A 21,603-nucleotide genomic window follows, 5' to 3' on the forward strand; every position below is an offset into this window, starting at 1 on the left:
CCCTTTTGCACGGAAGCCTTTTCTCTCCCAGTCTCAGTACCACCACGCAAAGAGAATTCGCCACAATCTCTTTGATGCTCAATACATAGAACCAAAAGCTTTCTCTTTTCTAGTTTAGGGCCTGTCCTTACAGCCATTGGATCACCATGCCTGCTTTATTATGGTAAAAAAGTAGACCAACATATGAAAAAAAGTAAACCAATGAAGCAACATTGATTTCCAAGAGCCAGTGGAAAGCAACAGATAATGACTAAACACCTTCAATTCAGAAAAGGAAGGAAAATCCCAGGAGCCTAGATAAGAAGGATGACAATGGGAATCATTTGCTCCCGAGCTACAGATGCAAACACATACTGCATATCTTTGCTGTTTCCTTTGGAGAAATTGCTGAGTTGATTAACATCTTACTGAGACACCCACAAGTGTGTGAGAACATGGAGACTGCAGACTTCCAATTGGCACATCCTTTATAGGTGAAAAGATCCTTGGGATTACTGAGAGAAAAGCTTGGGTCATAAGAAGTGGGAGGGGGGGAAGGGAGGGGGGGTCCTAGGGGAGAGGGGGGAAATATAGTATGTGTTGGATTTTAAAGTGACTAATATGATTGCACTTCTATACTGTTGCGTTTTTAATTTTAGTGTAAAAACAGGAAGCTGAATATATTGATAGATAGTAGAAATACACCAAAGGGAGGAGCAGAAGGAAAGAAGAAAGAGGGGCAGAGAGGGTGGGAGAGAGGATCGGAGGGAGGGTGAGATGGGAGTATTGGGAGAGAGGAGTGATAGAGGGGGAAGGGGAGTAGGTTGAGGGGAATGTTGGAGGGGAGAAAGGAAAGTTGGAGGGGGGTGAAAGAAAGGGTGTATGGAGGGTTGAAATGGTATATTGGGTTTGTATCTTGGGGAGTATTGTTGACAAGGATGGCTGTGTTTATTGCTCAATGTTATATGGCCCCGGTTATGCACAGTATATATGTGACCGTATGAAATGAAAATGATAATAAACATATTTACACAAAAAAAGAAGTGGGAGTGAATTTCCGGGTCACAGGAATGTGAACTCAGCTCTAGTATTGAAAACAAATTCCTTGGCTTAACTAATCATGTTCCTTAATTCTAAAAATATATTGACTCCTTGTCTTCTTGAGGCACTATTTCAGTCCTTGGTTCTGGTTTTGAGTTTCTAGTTTTTAAAAAAAGAATAAGGATCTTTTCTACGCACCTCTGGCTTCATAGAAGAGATGAGGTTAAAGGAAAGCAGAAAAGGGAGTGTTTTCATTTTTCTAGCTTTACCGAAACATGTTCCAAGGCTGTGTATTTTACCAGAAATGTCGCTGCAACTAGAAAGGACAAAACCAGTAAGATGGTTTCAGAAGGGTGACCCACCACGGAATTTTCAACTATAGATCTCCCATGCAAGAAATTACAGGGTTCCCAACCTCATAATCATGGAGTTTAGCTTGACAAGGCTTTCGTTGGCCAGACACACTCTCCTACAGACTGCTCGCTGTACAAACTTGGCGACCACACACTTTAGCGATGTGGTTAAAAACCAGGTTACGAGTTTAAGCTAAAAGCAACGAAGAGGCCGTGTATAGCCCAGACTTGCCACTAGGGGGAGGAAAGAGTACTGTCCACTGCTTGGCCTGACTCAAAAGCAGAGGTCAGAAGCCAGAATTCACAGCATGGCTTTAATTTAAGAGACCTGGCCTCCACTTCTGAACCATGGCAAGAAATAGAATACAGAAGGATTAACTACAGCGGTTCCAAAAGCCAACTCATTCATCACTATAGAGCAGTGTTTCTCAACCTTGGCAACTTGAAGATGTCTGGACTTCAACTCCCAGAATTCCCCAGCCAGCGAATGCTGGCTGGGGAATTCTGGGAGTTGAAGTCCAGACATCTTCAAGTAGCCAAGGTTGAGAAACACTGCTATAGAGAATGAAATAACATCCCCAAATTTCCTGGAAAATTGTGGATAATCTCCTTTAGGGCCAAGAATTAGACTTTGGGATGATGGGAGTGTTGAAGCCAGAGTGGGTGGGACCTAATATTAAGCACTTCACCTGATGGGTCAGTGGTGGGATTTTCTACTTACTTTTATTAATATGCCAATTCCACTTTGCTCCAAAAATTGTCGCAGAAGCCTAACATTGTGGTTCAGTTGTCTCAGTGCAATCTTAGGGCTTCGGATGCAAAAGAAAAGAAAAAGAAAAAGAAAGAAAGAAAGAAAGAAAGAAAGAAAGAAAGAAAGAAGAAGAAGAAGAGAAAAAGAAAAAAAGTGTGTGTGGGGGGGAAACGACAGGGCTCCATGTATCCCATGTATATATTGGCCACACTGCAGTAAAGATGATTAAGTCAGATTTCTCCAATACTGTTCCCATTGCTCATTTTGGCCTTTCTCCATTCTTTTTTTTTTTAATTCACTCCCTCGCAGAATATGTGATTAACTGGACCGCAGTTTACTTCATCATCCTATTTTTAGGCTCTGCATAATACGCTATGCTAAAATGTGGTTTGGCAGGCCTAATCTGGATCCAGAAGTAAATAGGAAGCTCTCGGGAAAGTGAAATTATATGCAGTACTGTATCTCTGAAGGCTGGCTGCATTTACACTTACGAAAGAGAAAAAGTGTGTCTCTTCCTAGCATGTGCTAAGCCAGTGATGGGTAACCTTTTTGTTGTTGGGTGCCAAAAATGCGAGCGGGCGCACACGGACGCACAAACACACCCCCCCCACCAGTGGTGGGATTCAAATAATTTAACAACCGGTTCTCTGCCCTAATGACCAGCTGGATAGGTGGGGCTCGGTGGTCAAGTGACTGGGTGGGCGCAGCCAACTCAACATCGCTCAGGTCGATGGGCGCTTCCGCCCTGAGTCCCTCCCGGAGAAGGGCGGCATACAAATAAACTAAATCTTAAATCTTAGCTGTGACAAGGTAATAAGGGTTAACCGGAGAGGCAGTTTCTGTAAGCAGGGCAATAAAGATTAGGCTAGAAACAACACTAGAATGTTTCCTTCCTGCCTTCCTTACAGGATTAGCCCTGTAAAGTGGGAAAAAACAAAAGGAGATTTCTTCCAACAACCGGTTCTCCGAACTGCTTAGAAAGTTAACAACCGGTTCTCCCGAATAGGTGTGAACCGGCTGAATCCCACCACTGACCCCCACACTCCCCCCCACATGTGCCGCACTACTCGCCTCCATTGGCATTTCCTCTGGGGCCCCGGGGGAGGGTGTTTTATCCAACCCAGGCTCCAAGAAAGCCTCCAGAGCCTGGGGAGGGTGACAAGCGGGCCCAGCGAGCATACTGGGAGTTCGGGGATGGCGAAAATGGCCTCCCCCAGCCCTCTGGAAGGCTGGAAATCAGCTGGCTAGCATACACATGTGCACTGTTTGTTGTTTGTTTATTGGATTTATATGCCGCCCTTCTCCCAAAGGACTCAAGGTGGAGTACAACATTAAAGGGGTGGCAAGGATAGCTGATGCGCAAAATATACATTGCAACGCTTATTGCAAAGCCTCTCAGCTATCAAACGACAACCCGGCCTTCACGTGGTGCCCCCCGTTCCCACCAATCGGGCTCTGTCGACCCTTGGGACTGGCGCCCCCTTGGGTATATCCAGCCGAAACAGCTTCCATGGAACGCCGTATCCATTCCAATCAGCCCTTTTTAGGGCTAAGCAATATCGGTTGCCTCAATGTGCAAACATTGCTACAAACAGGGAAGCAGGCCCTTCTCGCTAAAATTATTTAAAATCATATAATAGCGACTGGCTGCACCACCTGACAACCCTAGCACAGGACTGAAAACAGTGGCGTCAAATTTCCATGGAAGTCACCTATACCCACGATGGGTGAAGAGGCGTCAAGTACAAGTACAAGTACAACATTAAAAAAAAACACCTATTATAAAAATTAAAAAGGAAATTAAATAAAGTATCCAAAAACCACTCCCAATTAATATTAACAATAAAATTTAAAAAATTAGATTAAAATTAACAATTAAATCAATCCTTTATTTTATTCTGTTCAGGGCAGGCTGGCTTGCTGGAAAAGCCAACTTTTTAGGGCGCGTCGGAAGGACCAGAGGTCGGGGATTATACGAAGCTCCGGGGGCAGCTCATTCCAGAGGGAAGGCACTCCCACAGAGAAGGCTCTCCCCCTGGGGGTCACTAGCCGACACTGTCTGGCCAACGGCACCCTGAGGAGGCCACCTTTGTGGGATTGCACTGCACAGTGGAAGGCTACGGGTGGCAGTAGGTAGTCTCACAGGTACCCTGGGCCTGCGTGCCGGCAGATATGGCTTCAAGTGCCACCTGTGGTACGTGTGCCACCTGACTACCATGAAGGTTTGCCATCATGGTAGTGTTGTCTAAATGTTATAGCACCTCATTAACAAGGCATCTAGTTCTTAAGAAACACGGTTTCCTAGGACATCATGGTACACAACAGAGGTGGGTTCCTACCAGTTCGCACCTATTCGGTAGAACCGGTTCGTCAAATCTACCGAACCGGTTAGAAGAGTTTCCACCAGTGGACCCGGAAAGCAGGCCACACCTACAGAAGAGGCTCCAAAATTTTTTGAAACCCACCACTGGTCCTTGGATAGGATTATTCTACACTATCATGCTCATATTTATAAAACTCAGTGCCTCTGGGAAAGGTAAGGATGACTACTGCGTTTGTGGTGCAATCGGAACATTGCGTGTGTTGAAGTTGTTTTAACCAAACCAAAGATGCCTTTTAAAAAACAAGTTTACATCATATTCTTATGCATGCCAGTGCTGTGTGTAAGGTAATTTAAGGTGGTTCTGACAAGTGTCGTCGGCATCTTTATATCCGGTCACATGGGCGGCAAGCCACTCCCATCCCGTCACGTGGGTGGCAAGCCACTCCCACAAAGGAGGCCACACCCACAGAGTAGGTTCGAACAATTTTTGAAACCCACCACTGGCACACAAGCTTCTAATTTTTTGTTAACAGACCTAAAATGACAACCACCTCTCTGGGCTCCTGCACGGCCATGTATACTCTGGGTGGGCATTGCTCCCACTGCTTCTTCAGCCCTAGTGTTCAGTCAACATCTCATCAGTTAAAATGAGATGGGTGGCAAATGAGTTTAATGAAAAAATAAATAAATAAAAATATTTCTACCATTCAAATAACCAATCCGGGTGGAGTTCTCCCAAGTGCATAATGTCTAGGATTTCTCATATCTATCATTCCTTACCCATATTTAATGTGGTTAGGGTCGAAAAGGGGTTTCCCCTCCCCACCTCCTTTCACGTGATACAATTTAAGCCACACGGACACGGCTATTAAACCCAGGAATCCATCAGCATAGGCTTTTTATCCACAGGGCCAGTGGTGGGTTTCAAAATTTTTTGGAACCTCTTCTGTAGGTGTGGCCTGCTTTCCGGGTCCACTGGTGGAACCTCTTCTAACTGGTTCGGTAGATTTGACGAACCGGTTCTACCGAATAGGGGCGAACTGGTAGGAACCCACCTCTGCACAGGGCCCAGTCAGAAAGAGGCGAGGAAGGCTTCGTTCTCTTTATGCAAGCTTCTTCCCAACTGAACCTCTTCAACCTAGAGTTGTTAAGAGGCGGATACTGTGGATCTGAACGTAAAGGAGCACCAAGCGATGCTTCCTCTTCCTTCCCTCTGAGGCCTGCACCAATGTTTTCAGGTCACCAGTTGCAATAAATCGGCTAATTCTGCTTGAGAAGTTCAGTTCAGTTCAGTTGAGTTTATTTATAGGCCGCCCTTTTCCCTGAGGGGACTCAGGGCGGCTAACAACTTGTATGGAAGGGGAAGACATACAATAACATAAAAACACAATATATAATTAAAACCAAGCAACATTCATACAACATTCGGGTGGGGGCGGACTATGGTCTTACCCCCAGGCCTGGCGGGATAGCCAGATCTTGAGGGCTGTGCGGAAGGTCTGAAGGGTGGTGAGGGTACGAATCTCCACGGGGAGATCGTTCCAAAGGGTCGGAGCTGCTACTGAAAAGGCTCTCCTCCGCGTAGTTGCCAGCCGGCACTGGCTGGCAGATGGCACTCGGAGGAGGCCTAATCTATGCGATCTTATGGGTCGAGAGGAGGTAATTGGCAGGAGGCGGTCTCCCAAGTACGCAGATCCACTACCATGAAGGGCTTTATAGGTAGTAAGAAGCACCTTGAAGCGCACACGGAGATCAACAGGTAGCCAGTGCAGCTCGCGGAGGATAGGTGTTATGTGGGCGAACCGAGGTGCACCCACAATCACTCGCGCGGCCGCATTCTGGACTAGCTGAAGCCGCCGGATGCTCTTCAAGGGCAGCCCCATGTAGAGCACATTGCAGTATTCCAGCCTAGAGGTCACGAGGGCGCGAGTGACTGTTGTGAGAGCCTCCCGGTTCAGGTAGGGTCGCAACTGGCGCACCAGGCGAACCTGGGCAAATGCTCCCCTGGTCACAGCCGACAGGTGGTGATCAAAGGTCAGCTGTGGATCCAGGAGGACTCCCAAGTTGCGAACCCTGTCTGAGGGGTGTAAAATTTGACCCCCCAGCCTGAGTGGTGGAACACTAGCCAAATTTTTGGGAGGGAAACACAACAGCCACTCGGTCTTTTCTGGGTTGAGTACAAGCTTGTTAGCCCTCATCCAGTCCCTAACAGCTTCAAGTCCCTGGTTCATCACGTCCACCGCTTCATTGAGTTGGCACGGGGCGGACAGATACAGCTGCGTATCGTCCGCATATTGGTGGTATCTTATCCCGTGCCTCCGAATGATCTCGCCCAGCAGTTTCATGTAGATGTTAAATAGTACGGGGGACAGGACCGACCCCTGTGGCACCCCATATGTTAGGGGCCTCATGGTCGATCTCTGTCCCCCGACCAACACCGACTGCGACCTGTCCGAGAGGTAGGAGGAGAACCACTGCAAAACAGTGCCTCCCACCCCCACCTCCCGCAGTCGTCGCAGAAGGATACCATGGTCGATGGTATCGAAAGCCGCCGAGAGGTCAAGGAGAACCAAGATGGAGGGGTGGCCTCCATCCCTGGCTCTCCAGAGATCATCGGTCAATGCGACCAAAGCGGTTTCTGTGCTGTAACCAGGTCTGAAGCCGGACTGGAAGGGGTCCAGGTAGTCGGCTTCCTCCAAGGACCGCTGGAGCTGGTAGGCCACCACCTTCTCAACAACCTTCCCAATAAAGGGGAGGTTGGAGACTGGACGATAGTTGTTAAGTACAGCTGGATCCAAAGATGGTTTCTTCAGGAGGGGTCTCACCACCGCCGTTTTAAGTGCAGCGGGGAAGTGCCCCTCCCGAAGCGAGGCGGTAATAACCGCTTGGATCCAGCCCCGTGAGAAACTTGTAAAGAAATAGGCATGCAGAGAAAAATATGGGGAAAGATAGAGGGAAAGTTTACAAAAACACAACACCCCCGGTGTATTATTGGCACCTCAGTAAAGAACACAAGGGCCGTGCACATGTTACAGAATCCAGCACTTTGGGCTAGTTTAGATATAAAGCTGTCAGTTTCTTTACCATAATTTTAAAACTGGGAGCAGGAACAAGACGGTTAATGCTTCTCCTATTATGCACAAACTGAATTGTCTCAGCCTCAGGTATTAATAATGGTTTACTAACCAACTAATTCTTAGCCAGAATGTGTGAACCACATCCTGGTTCTGATTAAGAAAACTTTAATATCCATGATGATAATTAATGCATTTGCAACCAATGCAATAACTTATCACAGAGAAGGGTGAGGCAATGCCCATGAACTTGCTGATGGTGTCGTGGTGTCCACTTTTAAGGGATAGCTGTCACTCCATTTAAGACAGCCTTTTTTACACATAACCTTAAGAAGCACAAAATCATTCAGTGCATACAATGACCTGTGTTAGGAATATAATCTAACGGTTGGGTTGGCAATATATAAATCATATAGCAATGCTATACCTGTTTCTTTAAATCATACTGTAAAATGTGATTGGTTGCTGTTTTCCTCAATTGGCCATAAGAGGGAGCCAAAATGACTGTTAGCTCTCTGTTTGTTAGATCCTGGGCTGATCTGATCTGAGTGTTTTGGAAGCTGGCTGTTAGAAAGTGCCGTGAGCTATTGTAAGTTTTGCAACTGCTAGCAAACTTTGAATACCGGACTGTTTGTATGTTTATGGACTATGTTATTTGGATTATCCCTTAACTGAAAGACATTGATGACCGACTGTCTTATACGTGTATGACTTGGTCTGTTTGATGGACTCTGATACCTCTATTTCCACAAAAGTAAAAGCCTATTTAAACTGCAGTGTGTCTCTATGCTGGTTTGTGTGTTCTCCAACACAACTCTCCCAACGCTTCTCTGAACGCACTCGCTCTCCCAACGGGGAGCTTACCTAACACTGACACTGCAAAATGGGGAACATGGATCACAACAATGGGCCATGCTAAGAGAACAACAATGCAAGCTGCAGCTAAGGTGGAACATGAAGAGATAAGACCATCCTGGAAACTAACTGAGCGAAGGAGAGAAAGGGGGGATGATGCTCATTAGCCTCGACCTCCTTCCCCTTAAAATTCCTCTAGGACGTTCTAGATTTTGTTTCATCCAAAATATGGAACCGCCCCATTCTGCCACATGGCAACCAATCCAAAATGGTTCAGCAAAACTGCTGAAGTGCAACGGTTTGCTTGTAGTTTGAAAGAAAAGATCTTTCCCACTTGTGCATACTTAAAAGATGCCTTTCCCACAAACCTCTTTCTACCCTCCGGAAAAACAAGGATTCCAAATGAGGTTTCTTTGGCAGCCTTCACTAAGAGCCAGATTTAAAGTGGAAGAAACAAACAATGCTCCATGAGCTGTAGCATCCTTGCTGCCTGTCCAATCTAGAAACACCCAACTCTGGGTGAGCACTCTATAGCCCACCAGATATTGATGAACAGCAACTTCCCGCAGTCCAAGCCAGCACATCCAAAAGTGGGAAAGCTGTAGTTCAGCAACATCCGGAGGTTTGCAAGTTGCCCAAAGTGATGGAAAGCATTCATGGGAGAAAGCCTTAGATACTTCACAAAATGACAGCAACTCTCTTCTGGTTCCTGTGCTTCCCACTGAAAACCCACTTCCCTTGGCTGTTTCTGATCCTTAACAAAACATCTCACAATCAAAATCACCTCTATTTTAAAATTACAACCAAGGTTGCAAGTGAGTGAAATGACGCATCTACAATAATAAAAAAAAATACATCCAGAGGCACAAACTGAGGATTCTAATCTCAAGACAGCCCATTCTCTTTTCTCTCTCTCTCTCTCCTGCTTCAAGAGACCAGCCACACAACAGGAGAAGGAGAAGGCTCAACCGAGCCATGGATTTTAAGTTGAGTTCATTTCATTTCATTTCATTTTCATTTCATTTATTATATTTATATGTTGCCCTTTTCCCCCCGAAGGGGACAAATCAAATCAGGGAAGGGGGGGGGGTACAGACAAAAAAATAAAAATAAACGATACATAACAATACATAATTTAAAAACACGCAACAGTCATACCATTCGAGATAGGGGCAACGGTTCTTTAGCCCCAGGCCTGTCGGAACAGCCAGGTTTTAACGGCTTTGCGGAAGGCCTGGAGGGTGGTGAGGGTTCGAATCTCCACGGGGAGTTCGTTCCAGAGGGTCGGAGCAGCCACAGAGAAGGCTCTCCTCCGGGTAGTCGCCAGTCGACACTGGCCGGCAGATGGGATTCGGAGGAGGACCAATCTGTGGGATCTAATCGGTCTAGCGGAGGTGATTGGCAGCAGGCGGTCTCTCAAGTACCCAGGTCCAATACCATGAAGGGCTTTATAAGTGACGACTAGCGCCTTGAAGCGTATCCGGAGACCAATAGGCAGCCAGTGCAGCTCGCGGAGGATAGGTGTTACGTGGGTGAACCGAGGTGCACCCACGATCGCTCGCGCGGCTGCATTCTGGACAAGCTGAAGTCTCCGAATGATCTTCAAGGGCTGCCAGATGCAGACCAAATACAGAATTTGACCCATGGGGAAAAATCAACCAGTAAGCTCTCCAGCATGAGACAGCCTTACTGAAGTGAATGGGAACGACAGCACAAGGTTGTTGAGTCATGAGAAGGAGCTCTATATCCAAATTAGACTCAAGTTTCTTGGGATATCCCTGGCCTAAGGGGATGAGCACTTAGCCCTCTTGGAGCATAGAGAGAAATAACTTCAGGTATCTCGGGTTACATGGGTGATAAGGAGGAGTCTCTGTGCCACGAGACTGCAGCCACAAACCAGAGAAAACATAAACTAGCCTAGATGGCAACGCGCCAACCTAGTATATTTTGCCCACTTCTTTTCTTCAACTGCCAAAATGGCTAAAGCATACAGCCTCTCCTGGAGCTAACAAAGACTGCATCATCTCACTATATGCAAAATGTGTCCATGATAACATTGACGGAGAAATCACAGATGCAACATGAGCCTTAGATGCAACTCGCCAAACATGGAGGAGCCATCCACACATGGGCAAGGTTCACCGACAAAACCGCGCCTGACTAAACCGCGTCGCTGACGTCATCAACAGGGCGACAACAGCGCGGAGACAGAAGCACGCTGTAAACCCTAAACCTAAAATTAACCCCTAAACCTAAACCTAACCCCCCTAAACCTAATCCTAAACCTAACCCTAAACCTAACCCTTAACCTAACCCTAAACCTAACCCTTAACCTTAACCTAACCCTAAAGCTAACCCTTAACCTAATCCTAAACCTAACCCTAAAGCTAACCCTAAACCTAACCCCTACCTTAAGTTGAATCGGCTTGCTTTCAAAGCGCTATTTAAAGCGCCCTTCTTTCTCCGCGCTGGCTGTTGTCGCCCTGTTGATGACGTCAGCGACGCGGTTTAATCGGGCGCGGCTTAGTCGAGCGCGGTTTTGACGGGTCACGCATGGGCAATGGAGATGGTGGTTATCAACAATCCATGAGTTTCACAGAGCAAGTGAGATCCAAAGCAGGCACTCTAAAACTTCATTCCTTCCCCCCCCCCCCATCACAGCCCTGGACGGGGTGGGGGACTTACCAGGCTTTCCTGGGGTGCAGAGCTGACTGAGGGAAGAGGTGCACAGGTGGAGGGAGGCGAGAAAAGGGGGAGAGAGAGAGAAAGAGACAGAAATGATTCCCAGAATCAGCCAGGAAAATCCAAAGCAAACAAACATCAATCAGTACAGTAATGCTGTAAAGGAGGATGAGGAGAGGAGGATGTGGAAGGCCAGAGTCTCTCCCACACCATTAGGACCATTCTGCCCTAAAGCTAGCATTAATGTCATAAGCCCAGGGAGAGGCAGAATCTGGTTCCCCCATCGCTTTAGACCTCAATTCTAGCCGAGGTGGCGCAGTGGTTAAATGCAGCACTGCAGGCTACTTCAGCTGACTGCAGTTCTGCAGTTCGGCTGTTCAAATCTCACCGGCTCAAGGTTGACTCAGCCTCCCATCCTTCCGAGGTGGGTAAAATGAGAACCCGGATTGTTGTTGGGAGCGATATGCTGACTCTGTAAACCGCTTAGAGAGGGCTGAAAGCCCTATGAAGCGGTATATAAGTCTAACTGCTATTGCTATTGCTAATTCTATTCTTGTGGCCATTCTGAATGCAGAACTCCGGTCTGAAAGTTCTCAATGGAATTTGAGCTTGGTCAATGGCAGAATCCTGGATTTGCTACCAGATCTCAACTGTACAGGGATCCAATAACAGTAATCCCTAGGAGCCATATCCAGTGTCTAGGGTTTTTTTCCTGCTGGGCTTCCTTATAGGTTCTTAGCTTTTAATCTAAAAATAGGCCAAGTTCCTAGCCTTGAGGCTTAGGGGCTACTGTGATTTCTGAAACCAGAATTGCGTGACCCGTCAAAAGCGCGTTCCACAAAAGCGCGGTCGACGAAATCGCGTATGTGACGTCATCACAACGCGACGAAAAAGATCGAAAAATTGAAATAAAAATTAAATTACAGCAAGCCGATTCACATAAAGGTAAGGGTTAGGTTAAGGGTTAGGGTTAGGTTAAGGGTTAGGGTTAGAGCGTTAGCGTTACGTTTAGCGTTAGGTTAAGGGTTAGCGTTAGGTCTTTCGTTACGTTAAGGGTTAGGTTTAGGGTTAGGTTTAGGGTTAGTTTGGGGGGGGTTAGGGGAAGGTTTTAGCTTTATTTTTACATTTTTCGATCTTTTTCGTCGCGCTGTGATGACGTCACATACGCGCTTTTGTCGACCGCGATTTTGTCGTCCGCGGTTTTGTGGTAGAACCCAGAATTGGAGAGGGAGGAAGGTAATAAGATTCCCAATGATTGTTGGGATAAGGATTTCGTGACTCATATTTTATCACTCTCAACCGAGAGAGAACCAGATGCAAACAATAGAAAAATGGAAATCTATCTCAATTGGAGGCATAAGGTGCAGACCTATTATTTTGTTGACAAGGCGCTTGGGGAGGGAAGCCTGTGTTTATTTGGGTGAAAGCTTTTGCTTTGGATGCAAACCTTTGCTTTAATTTGGAGCCACACCTCTCCATTACTGAATTTCTCCACTTCTAAAGGCAAACAATTGTTCTCTTGAGTAGGAAGGAATTCACCTTAAAAAAATAACGAAGTGTTGCTGGGATAGGGCAGGGACACAGAAACAGCACTGAAAGGTGCAGGGATGAAGTCTGCAAAGAAGGGTGTGCACTTCATTAAAAAAAAAAACTGCAGCATTCCCATTTTCAGATTATTTGAGGAACGATGAGCGAAAGCACTCATACGGCTAAATTTTGGGAATATGGTTACGGAGGCTCAGAGGGGAGGGGGCAAAATGAAGCAGCCACTCCTGTCCTAGTTGTTAAGGCCGTATATTAATCTTATGTAACCTGCTATTTTCCAGAAGTGTTGGGGCCAAAACCCTTAACCTGCAGACAGCCACTTTAGCCAGTTTAAAGCTCAGATTGGGAGCAAGAGTCCAGTTCTAATTCAACCACTCAACCATTTGGTTGGCTGGCAACTAGAAGCCAGTCGCTCCCTGCCTTTCTACCCATCCTACGTTGCCCATTTGTGGCAGAGGGGATAAAATGAGAGGAGGCTCTCTTGTATGCTGCCTGGAGTTCCCAGAGAGATGGTGGAAAATAAAGCCATAAATCATAGTAATAACTCCTCTGGAAGGCCTCCAGTTGGGAAAGGCACTTTTATACTGGCTATCCCAGATCACACACATACACACAAACCAGATTAGAACGAGAAGTATCCTTGAATTCTGACAGTGGCAGGGAAAACTGCTTTGCTGTATCTGCAAATGGAGGAAAGACGGATAATCTCCTAATCTCCACTTTCTCCTCTATTTTAGCGTCTTCCTCCATGTTGATTAAACCAGCCTATAACTTGCTAATGGGGAAGCCCATTCTCCTAATGAAGCCTTCTGATCATTACCTGCAATCCCCCAAGGCCAAATCGCTCTCTTCGACAGGTGCCAAATGGGCTTTCGGTTTGCCAAGGAAATGACCAAGCAAATTAAAAAACAACTGCAAATCCAGGGGATCCACTTTAAAAAGATCAACTTTGCCCACTTTTATTACTAACCTCAGTTTTAACAGATTTTCTTTTTTGTTTTACTCTGTGTACTTAAGCTCCATCGTAGATTCTTTGGGTATGAAGTGGCAGTTTTCTAGTTATCACTGTTATTAGCAATAGCATTTAGACTTATATACCGCTTCACAGTGCTTTTACAACCCTCTCTAAGCGGTTTACAGAGTCAGCCTATTGCCCCCCCAATAATCTGGGTCCTCATTTTACCCACCTCAGAAGGATGGAAGGCCGAGTCAACCTTGAGCCTGGTGAGATTCGAACTGCCAAATTACAGGCAGCCGGCAGTCAGAAGTAGCCTGCGATACTGCATTCTAACCACTGCAACACCGTGGCTCTTTGGAGTGATTTGGTTTCTGTTTCTGCCCTTTTCAAAACATTTCTATTCCATTCATTAGAACATAAATATGGTCCCTACGGCTTGTGCCTTTCTGGATCTTTTTTTGAACCAATCAATCTTTATTACTGTCACAGAACAGCAAATCTTTTGCCTTTCGTTGCCACTGCCTAATGGTTCCACCACAAAACCGCGGTCGACTAAAGCGCGCTCGACGAAACCGCGTACCTGACGTCATCACAGCGCGACGAAAAAAGCACGCTGTGAGCGGTAAAGCTAAAATTAACGCGTAAACCTAAACTTAACCCCCCGAAACCTAACCCTAAACCTAACCCTAAACCTAACCCTTAACCTAACCCTAAACCTAACCCTTAACCTAACGCTAAACCTAATGCTAACCCTTAACCTAACCCTAACCCTAACGCTTAACCTAACCCTAACCCTAACCCTAACCCTAACCCTAACCCTTAACCTAACCCTAACCTTAACGTGAATCGGCTTGCTTTAAAAGCGCTTTTTAAAGCGCCCTTTTTTCTCCGCGGTCGTATTTGTTGCGCTGCTGATGACGTCAGGTACGCGCTTTAATCGGGCGCGCTTTAGTGGACCGCGGTTTTGTCGTGCCACGCTGCCTAATACTTTTAGATCCAATGAATTTTGAACACTTTGGGCATTTAAGAATGCTGCTGTTACTCCCTTAATTATGTTTGGATCTTCTAATGAAGGTCTTCATTTGCTAGAGGCAAATTCTGGTTCCCCCCTCCCCCCACTCTCAATTTCTATCGTGCCCATTTAGCATTCTTGGGAGAACTGAGACCAGCATCAACCCTCTTGCTTACAAACAGGATGGGATTACTTACCTGCAGAACCAGAGGGAGGAGGACCTCCAGTCTGCTGCCAGAGGGTGGCTTCAGCTGCCAGCCGTCGTATGTAACTCTCATCTACACACAGCAGGATGTTCTCCGGCTTGATGTCTGTATGGATTATCTTGCACTTTGTGTGGAGGTAATCGAGGCCCTGCAGCACCTGAAAAAGGAAGCATTTGTGCCAAGGATAAGAACCTCTTTGTGATCCAGGTCAAGAGGCTGCAAAGCCCCGGAGTCTTCATCTTATTAACAACTATAGCAGTAGCAATAGCAATAGCAATAGCAATAGCAGTTAGACTTATATACCGCTTCATAGGGCTTTCAGCCCTCTCTAAGCGGTTTACAGAGTCAGCATATCGCCCCCACAGTCTGAGTCCTCATTTCACCCACCTCGGAAGGATGGAAGGCTGAGTCAACCTTGAGCTGGTGAGATTTGAACCGCTGAACTGCAGATAACAGTCAGTTGAAGTGGCCTGCAGTACTGCACCCTAACCACTGCGCCACCTCAGCCTCTTGCTAATTAGCAATAGCAATAGCAATAGCAGTTAGACTTATATACCGCTTCATAGGGCTTTCAGCCCTCTCTAAGCGGTTTACAGAGTCAGCATATTGACCCCCAACAACAATCCGGGTCCTCATTTTACCCACCTCGGAAGGATGGAAGGCTGAGTCAACCCTGAGCCGGTGAGATTTGAACAGCCGAACTGCAGAACTTCAGTCAGCTGAAGTAGCCTGCAGTGCTGCGTTTAACCACTGCGCCACCTCGGCTCTATCTACAGTGCAGGTAGTTCTCGACTTACAACCAATTTAGTCCCAAATTTACGTTGCTAAATGAGATATTTAAATAATAAATCATTTATTTTCAGTGCCATTGTGATTTTGAATGGCCAGTAACTGTTGTAAGTTGAGGGCTACCTGTACTCAAGTCCCAGAAAAGCAGGTGTTAAAATTAAGCCCATCTGCTTGTCAAAATGGTCAGGAATGATCCTGACTATAAAAACTAACAACCCCGCCTCGCAAATTGTTTGCAAAGAAATGCACCTTTACCTGACATAGGATGCTCTTGACACAAGGTATGGGAAGCCCTTGGTAGTTGGATTTGATAATCCACTTCAATAGCTGGTGCCCTAAAACCTCAAGGACCATACAAACATCTGGGCGAAAACTAAGTCAAGGAGATAAAACAGGCACCAGAATGAAGGAACTGGTAAGTTTAAAAAGTACCAGTAAATAAACCCCTCCGTTCCTCGTGGTACATACAAAGAACTTATAAAATACCTTAAATCAGGTATGGAGCCAAGACAGAGAAAGAAAGCGGGTGTAAAACAGGGTTCCACCACAAAACCGCGTTCGACTAAAGCGCCCTCGACGAATCCGCGTACCTGACGGCATCACAGTGTGACGAAAAAAGCACGCTGTGAGCGCTAAAGGTAAAATTAACCCCTAAACCTAAACCTAACCCCCCTAAACCTAACCCTAAACCTAACCCTTAACCTAACCCTAAACCTAACCCTTAACCTAACGCTAAACCTAACGCTAACCCTTAACCTAACCCTAACCCTAACCCTAACCCTTAACCTAACCCTAACCCTTAACCTAACCCTAACCCTAACCCTAACCCTAACCCTTAACCTAACCCTAACCCTAAACCTTACCTTAACTTGAATCGGCTTGCTTTCAAAGCGCTTTTTAAAGCGCCCTTTTTTCTCCGCGGTCGCTGTTGTCGCGCTGCTGATGACGTCAGCGACGCGGTTTAATCGGGCGCGCTTTAGTGGACCGCGGTTTTGTCGTGCCACGGTAAAACAGAATCTGGAAGCATCAGGCTGTGATCTCCCAGATAACACAAAAACCAAGCAACTTTTGAGACAACTTAAAACTCTCCTGGAATCTTCTTTCAAAAGTAACATTTGGCAGAATCGCCCTTTTGGGGGAAAACCTTATTGTCCGTTTGTTCCTTTTTAGCTTTGATATTATTATAAGGAGTGGATGAATCCCAGGATCAGCAGAAAGCTATTTTTATCTACATAGCAAATAATTGTTGCAGACAATTGGGAGTCTTCTTGGACATTATTAGATAAAGAAAACATGTGTGGGTGTGCATTTGTTTATTAAGAGGCCAAGCAGGAAGCCGGCGATAGAACGGAAAAGCGCAAAGCGCAGCAACCCAGAAATATTTCCCCAAAGCTCACGGATTAACAGACTTCTTTGAAACTGCATTGCCCCAATAAACAAAACCTGGATGCGCTAACTAAACAAAAATACAATTGCTCTATTAGAGGGACCTACAATTCCTAGAGCCCAGCAACATTTCTTGTATTCACCTACCATTTAAAGGGGCTGCAGCCATTTATGCTTACCGCAAAGACCTGATGCAGCTAAAATGCTCAGCCCTTTGTTATTTCACTCTCGGGAATGGGAGGTAGACAGAAAGATTGATTGCTCTCTCTGACAATATATATGTATGTACGCATGTCTGTGTGTGTGTGTAATTTTTTGCTGATAAATAAATGGAGACTAGTATAGATCTATTTCAAGCTATTTAGCTCTCAACACCTAGCCATACCCTTACTGGGATTTGAACTTGGGCTATTTTACATGTTAGGCAGTTATAATAACCTCTAAGCCATGAGCACTCCTCCCTTATATATATATATATATTTGGGCATACCAGGTGTTGTGACACAATAAATAAATACCTATTTCCCTGGCCTAGCTGATAAAGGAGGAGAGCCTGTGGCTTAGTGGCTAATACAACCGCCTAATATGTAATACAGCCCAGGTTCGCATCCCAGTAAGGGTATGGCTAGCTGATGAGAGATAAGTAGCTTGAAATAGATCTATACTAGTCTCCCTTTATTTATCAGCACAAATGCAACACAAATGTAACAAAAAGGCAACATTAAAAATAATGGCTTTCTGTCTGGATGGTCTCTTGAGATGAGCCGATAGACAGAGAAAGGAAGCAGTATGCTCCTTCCCATATTTGGGCATACCAGGGATTGTGACACAATAAATAAATATCTATTTCCCTGGCCCAGCTGATAAAGGAGGAGAGCCTGTGGCTTAGTGGCTAATACAACTGCCTAATATGTAATACAGTCCAGGTTCGCATCCCAGTAAGAGTATGGCTAGCTGATGAGAGCTAAATAGCTTGAAATAGATCTATACTAGTCTCCCTTTATTCATTTATCAGCACAAATGCAATGCGCGCACGCACACACACACACACACACATACATATTTTTCCCATCTTGGATGTTAGTGAGAAAACGCCTCAGGTTAACCGTCACTCAGAATATCAATTTCTATGTACTAAACAAGTTTGGAGCAATTTCTGTTTTTTCCTGCAGACATTTTTTTCACCAAAAATGTCACAAAAACTGGTTTTACAAGCCAAAGCTCAGGCACTTTCCTCAGGAGGAAAAAAAGTGGAATCAATTATTTGAGCAGAAAGAGTTTGTGGACCTTTTAAGGAAGGATACGGACACCATTGATTCCTGAGATCTTGAAATCATCAATCAGTTGGACAATATTCTCCCGTTTTAAATCATTAGGATCAGAATCTCGCACCTGGAAGAAGTGTAAAAATGGGTAAGCATTATAGACATGGATCAGCAACTAGAAACTTCTATGCCCAAAAAGCCCTCTCCATAAGGATAGCTTAAATATCATACCAGTAGATCTGGAGAAACAAAGGCCAAGTGGCTACATTGACAGAGAAGGGTAAACGAGAATTTTTTCTAGATCCAAGTGTTTCCGTGGCCCTGCTAGTGGGCACATCTAACAAACTTAGATGATTCAGCCTGAATTTGTAGTAATGGCTAAAATACCCTTAAAGCTGAGTTTTGACTCCTGATGCTTCCAAAAAATGTTTCTTAGAAACACTGGAGATTTGTTTTTAAACCTTCCAGTTACATCCTTGTGATTTCAACATGGTCCCCCATCTGCTACTAATCCATTTCAAGGCTGCTTCGTTATTTAGAATCTATTTTGTAGATTGGCCCTGAAATAGACCTGTGGGACAAAAATACGTTTGGGTCATAGTACAGGTAGGCTTCAATTTACGACTATTTGTTTAGCACTTGCTCAAAGTTACAACGGCACTGAAAAAGGTGACTTATGACTAAACATGTCAGCCCACAGGAAACTCAGTGATATCCAATCCAATCCAATCCTTTATTTTACTGGTTCCACCACAAATGCGCGCACAACAAAAGCGTGCCTGACTAAACCGCGGTGTCTAAACCGCGGTGACAAAACCGTGCGACGAATGAGCGACTAATTAGCCCTAAAGCACGCCGACAAAAGCGCGCTGACAAAAGCGCGCTGACAGAAGCGCGCTGTAACGTAACCCTAAACCTAACCCTAAACCTAACCCTAAACCTAACTGTAAATCTTACCTTAAATGAAATCGTGCTTCTGTCGGCGCGCTGTTGTCGGCGCGCTTTTGACATCGTGGTTTTAGCGCCGCGGTGTTGTCGGCGCGCTTATGACATTCGCGCTTTTGACGGGTCACGTATTTTACTTACATCTAATGGTCAGAATCTTGCCAAACTAAAGCTATATCACATAAACCAGTAGTTATATTCTGAGAGATTCTACAGTGTGACTACCTAAATCTTCCCCCCCCCCAACCACAATACAGCTCAGAATTGTATAATTTCTTCATTTAGGTCTATCTCTGGGAAAGCTCTGTATTGCCACAACTCCCTCCCACTGCTTCTCCAGGTGCACATTCCATCAAAGCTCTTCAAAATTATTGCCATCACAGCATTTCTGCAGTAACATAGTTGTGATTCAGGCACTTGGAAAACCATCATATATTTAGATCAGTTGCAGAGTTCACACGATTTCCATTTGCAACCTTCCTCTTCTGACAAGCAAAACCGCCAGGGAAGGTTGCAAGTTGTGATCATGGGATGTCTAACTTAACCACCAGTGATTCACTTAATGACCATGGAAATAAGGTTGTGAAATCACGTACGGTCACATAAAGCCTCAGTCACACCACTTGATGATGAATTTTTTGGTTCCTATTGAGGTCATAAATTGAGAACTATCTCTAATCACTTTTTTATGCATACTATTGATCATCTTTTTGTTGTTGTAATTAAGTGACCCAAAACCTGGGGAGAGAGTGGTAGCTACCAACTTCTGACTTCAGAAAGATCCAGGTCAGTGTACTAAGAGGATAAACAACATTATCAAAGTATCTGATCCTAGATTATTTCCCCTATCCAATCCAAAGGATCATTCTCCCGAACAGCAAAAAGCAATTCTTTCAAAACAGTGAGGGAAGGGATTTCTGTATGATAGGAGGAAATGAGGAAACAATCAAACTTCCCACATAACAGACTGTAGGGAGAATGCGAGTATTAGTGACTATTATTATTAACAATATTTTTTAAAAAAACAGAAAAAATAATACAAAGAAAATCCATGCATTCTCAAAGAAAAAAATGTGCATATTTGAAAAGAAGTAAAACAGAAAAAAGAAACAAAGTATATCATTGTAAGTTAACAGTTACAATTTTACATGTAATTTACTTTGTAAATATTATTCAAGTGTGTATATATTTATTTTGGATACACTTGTAGAACTATCATTATTTTTAATTTACTGTATTTTGTCTAAGTGAGTTCCATATCACGTTACATTTGTCCTTATGAAATCTATGCTCATAGGCAATCTGCTCTTAAGTGGCCAGTGTAATCAGATCTTCAATCTACTGAGTGAAAGGAGCTACACATTTATCTTTCCGATGCTGCAATATCAGGGTTCACCAACAAATGCGCGCTCGACAAAAGCGTGCCGACAAAACCGCAGCGAGAAAACAGCGAGGACGAAATGGCGCCTACAGAAGCGCGCCGATAAATGCGCGCCGACGAAAGCGCGCTATCAACAAACAACGCGAAAACAACATAATACCCTAACCCTAACTGCGCTTTCATTGGCGCGCATTTATCGGCACGCATCTGTGGGCGCAATTTCATCCTCGTTGTTTTCTCACCGCGGTTTTGTCGGCGCGCTTTTGATGTGCGCAATATCAGTCTTTTGGCCAGAGATTGGTTTCTGCTGGTTCAGCCCAGATTGGCGGGAAGAGTGGTGGCGGCGGGAGGCTCTGCCCACCTGCTTCTGCACATGTGCAGAAGTGTTGCGCGCAAGCGAACCGGTAGTAAAACAAAATTGGAAATCTACCCCTGCTTTTGGCCACAGCAAGGGCAGAGAATTACATTTTCCAGTGGACAAATTCCATGTAATAGTTACGTAATTCAAGATAATATTATCCTTTAAAATCTTTTAGCTTTTGCTGCAGTCACGTTTATATAGTCCGCTATTTTCTCCCAAAACTTAGTAAATATAGGATATTGTAAAACAAATATTTTAAGGAAGCATCCTAATTAATAGTCTGAACCGAGACTCATGAGTATAGGGCCAGAAAATAAGGTTCATTGCTACAACTCGTTTCTTGAATGTGTATAATAGTAAATGTTTTCCTTCCAAAACGTACCATTGTGGAAGGTTAGGACAGCCAAATAACATGTTTTCCAACAATTCCTGGATCTTACTACTTCATGTTTTAAGGCCTAAGCATATTAACTATTCCGTCATGAGGAATAGTTCACTCAGAATTGGAGCAGTCAGAGAAGCATCCAACTTACACATTTCAGTAGCTTGATTTCATCCACAGCCGTTTCGGTATAATGTACCGCACTTTTCACCACTTTGAGGGCCACAAAGCGCTTCCGGCTAGAGTGATGGGAGGAGAGAAGGACAGAGTTAGTCAGTCCTGGCTTCCTTCATTTTTAAGACATTATCTCCCACT

General features: G+C 44.9%; 1 protein-coding gene across 2 annotated transcripts in view; it reads right to left on the reverse strand.

The window, feature by feature from the left end:
• The window catches only part of SRPK3 (SRSF protein kinase 3), a 53,198-nt gene that overhangs the window by 20,524 nt on the left and 11,071 nt on the right, over nt 1–21,603 (reverse strand). For both annotated transcript variants that reach the window (XM_087710856.1, XM_087710857.1), the window contains 5 exons: nt 21,440–21,527; nt 18,259–18,346; nt 15,824–15,930; nt 14,771–14,936; nt 11,062–11,087 (listed from right to left, as the gene is read on the reverse strand). In XM_087710856.1, the coding sequence (XP_087566982.1) occupies nt 11,062–11,087; nt 14,771–14,936; nt 15,824–15,930; nt 18,259–18,346; nt 21,440–21,527 (475 nt within the window). The remainder of the gene's footprint in view (nt 1–11,061; nt 11,088–14,770; nt 14,937–15,823; nt 15,931–18,258; nt 18,347–21,439; nt 21,528–21,603) is intronic.

Source organism: Thamnophis sirtalis, unplaced genomic scaffold, assembly GCF_051295495.1.
Source record: "Thamnophis sirtalis isolate CommonGarterSnake01/CBP01778 unplaced genomic scaffold, rThaSir2_p1.2 scaffold_3, whole genome shotgun sequence".
Classification (NCBI taxonomy): domain Eukaryota; kingdom Metazoa; phylum Chordata; class Lepidosauria; order Squamata; family Natricidae; genus Thamnophis; species Thamnophis sirtalis.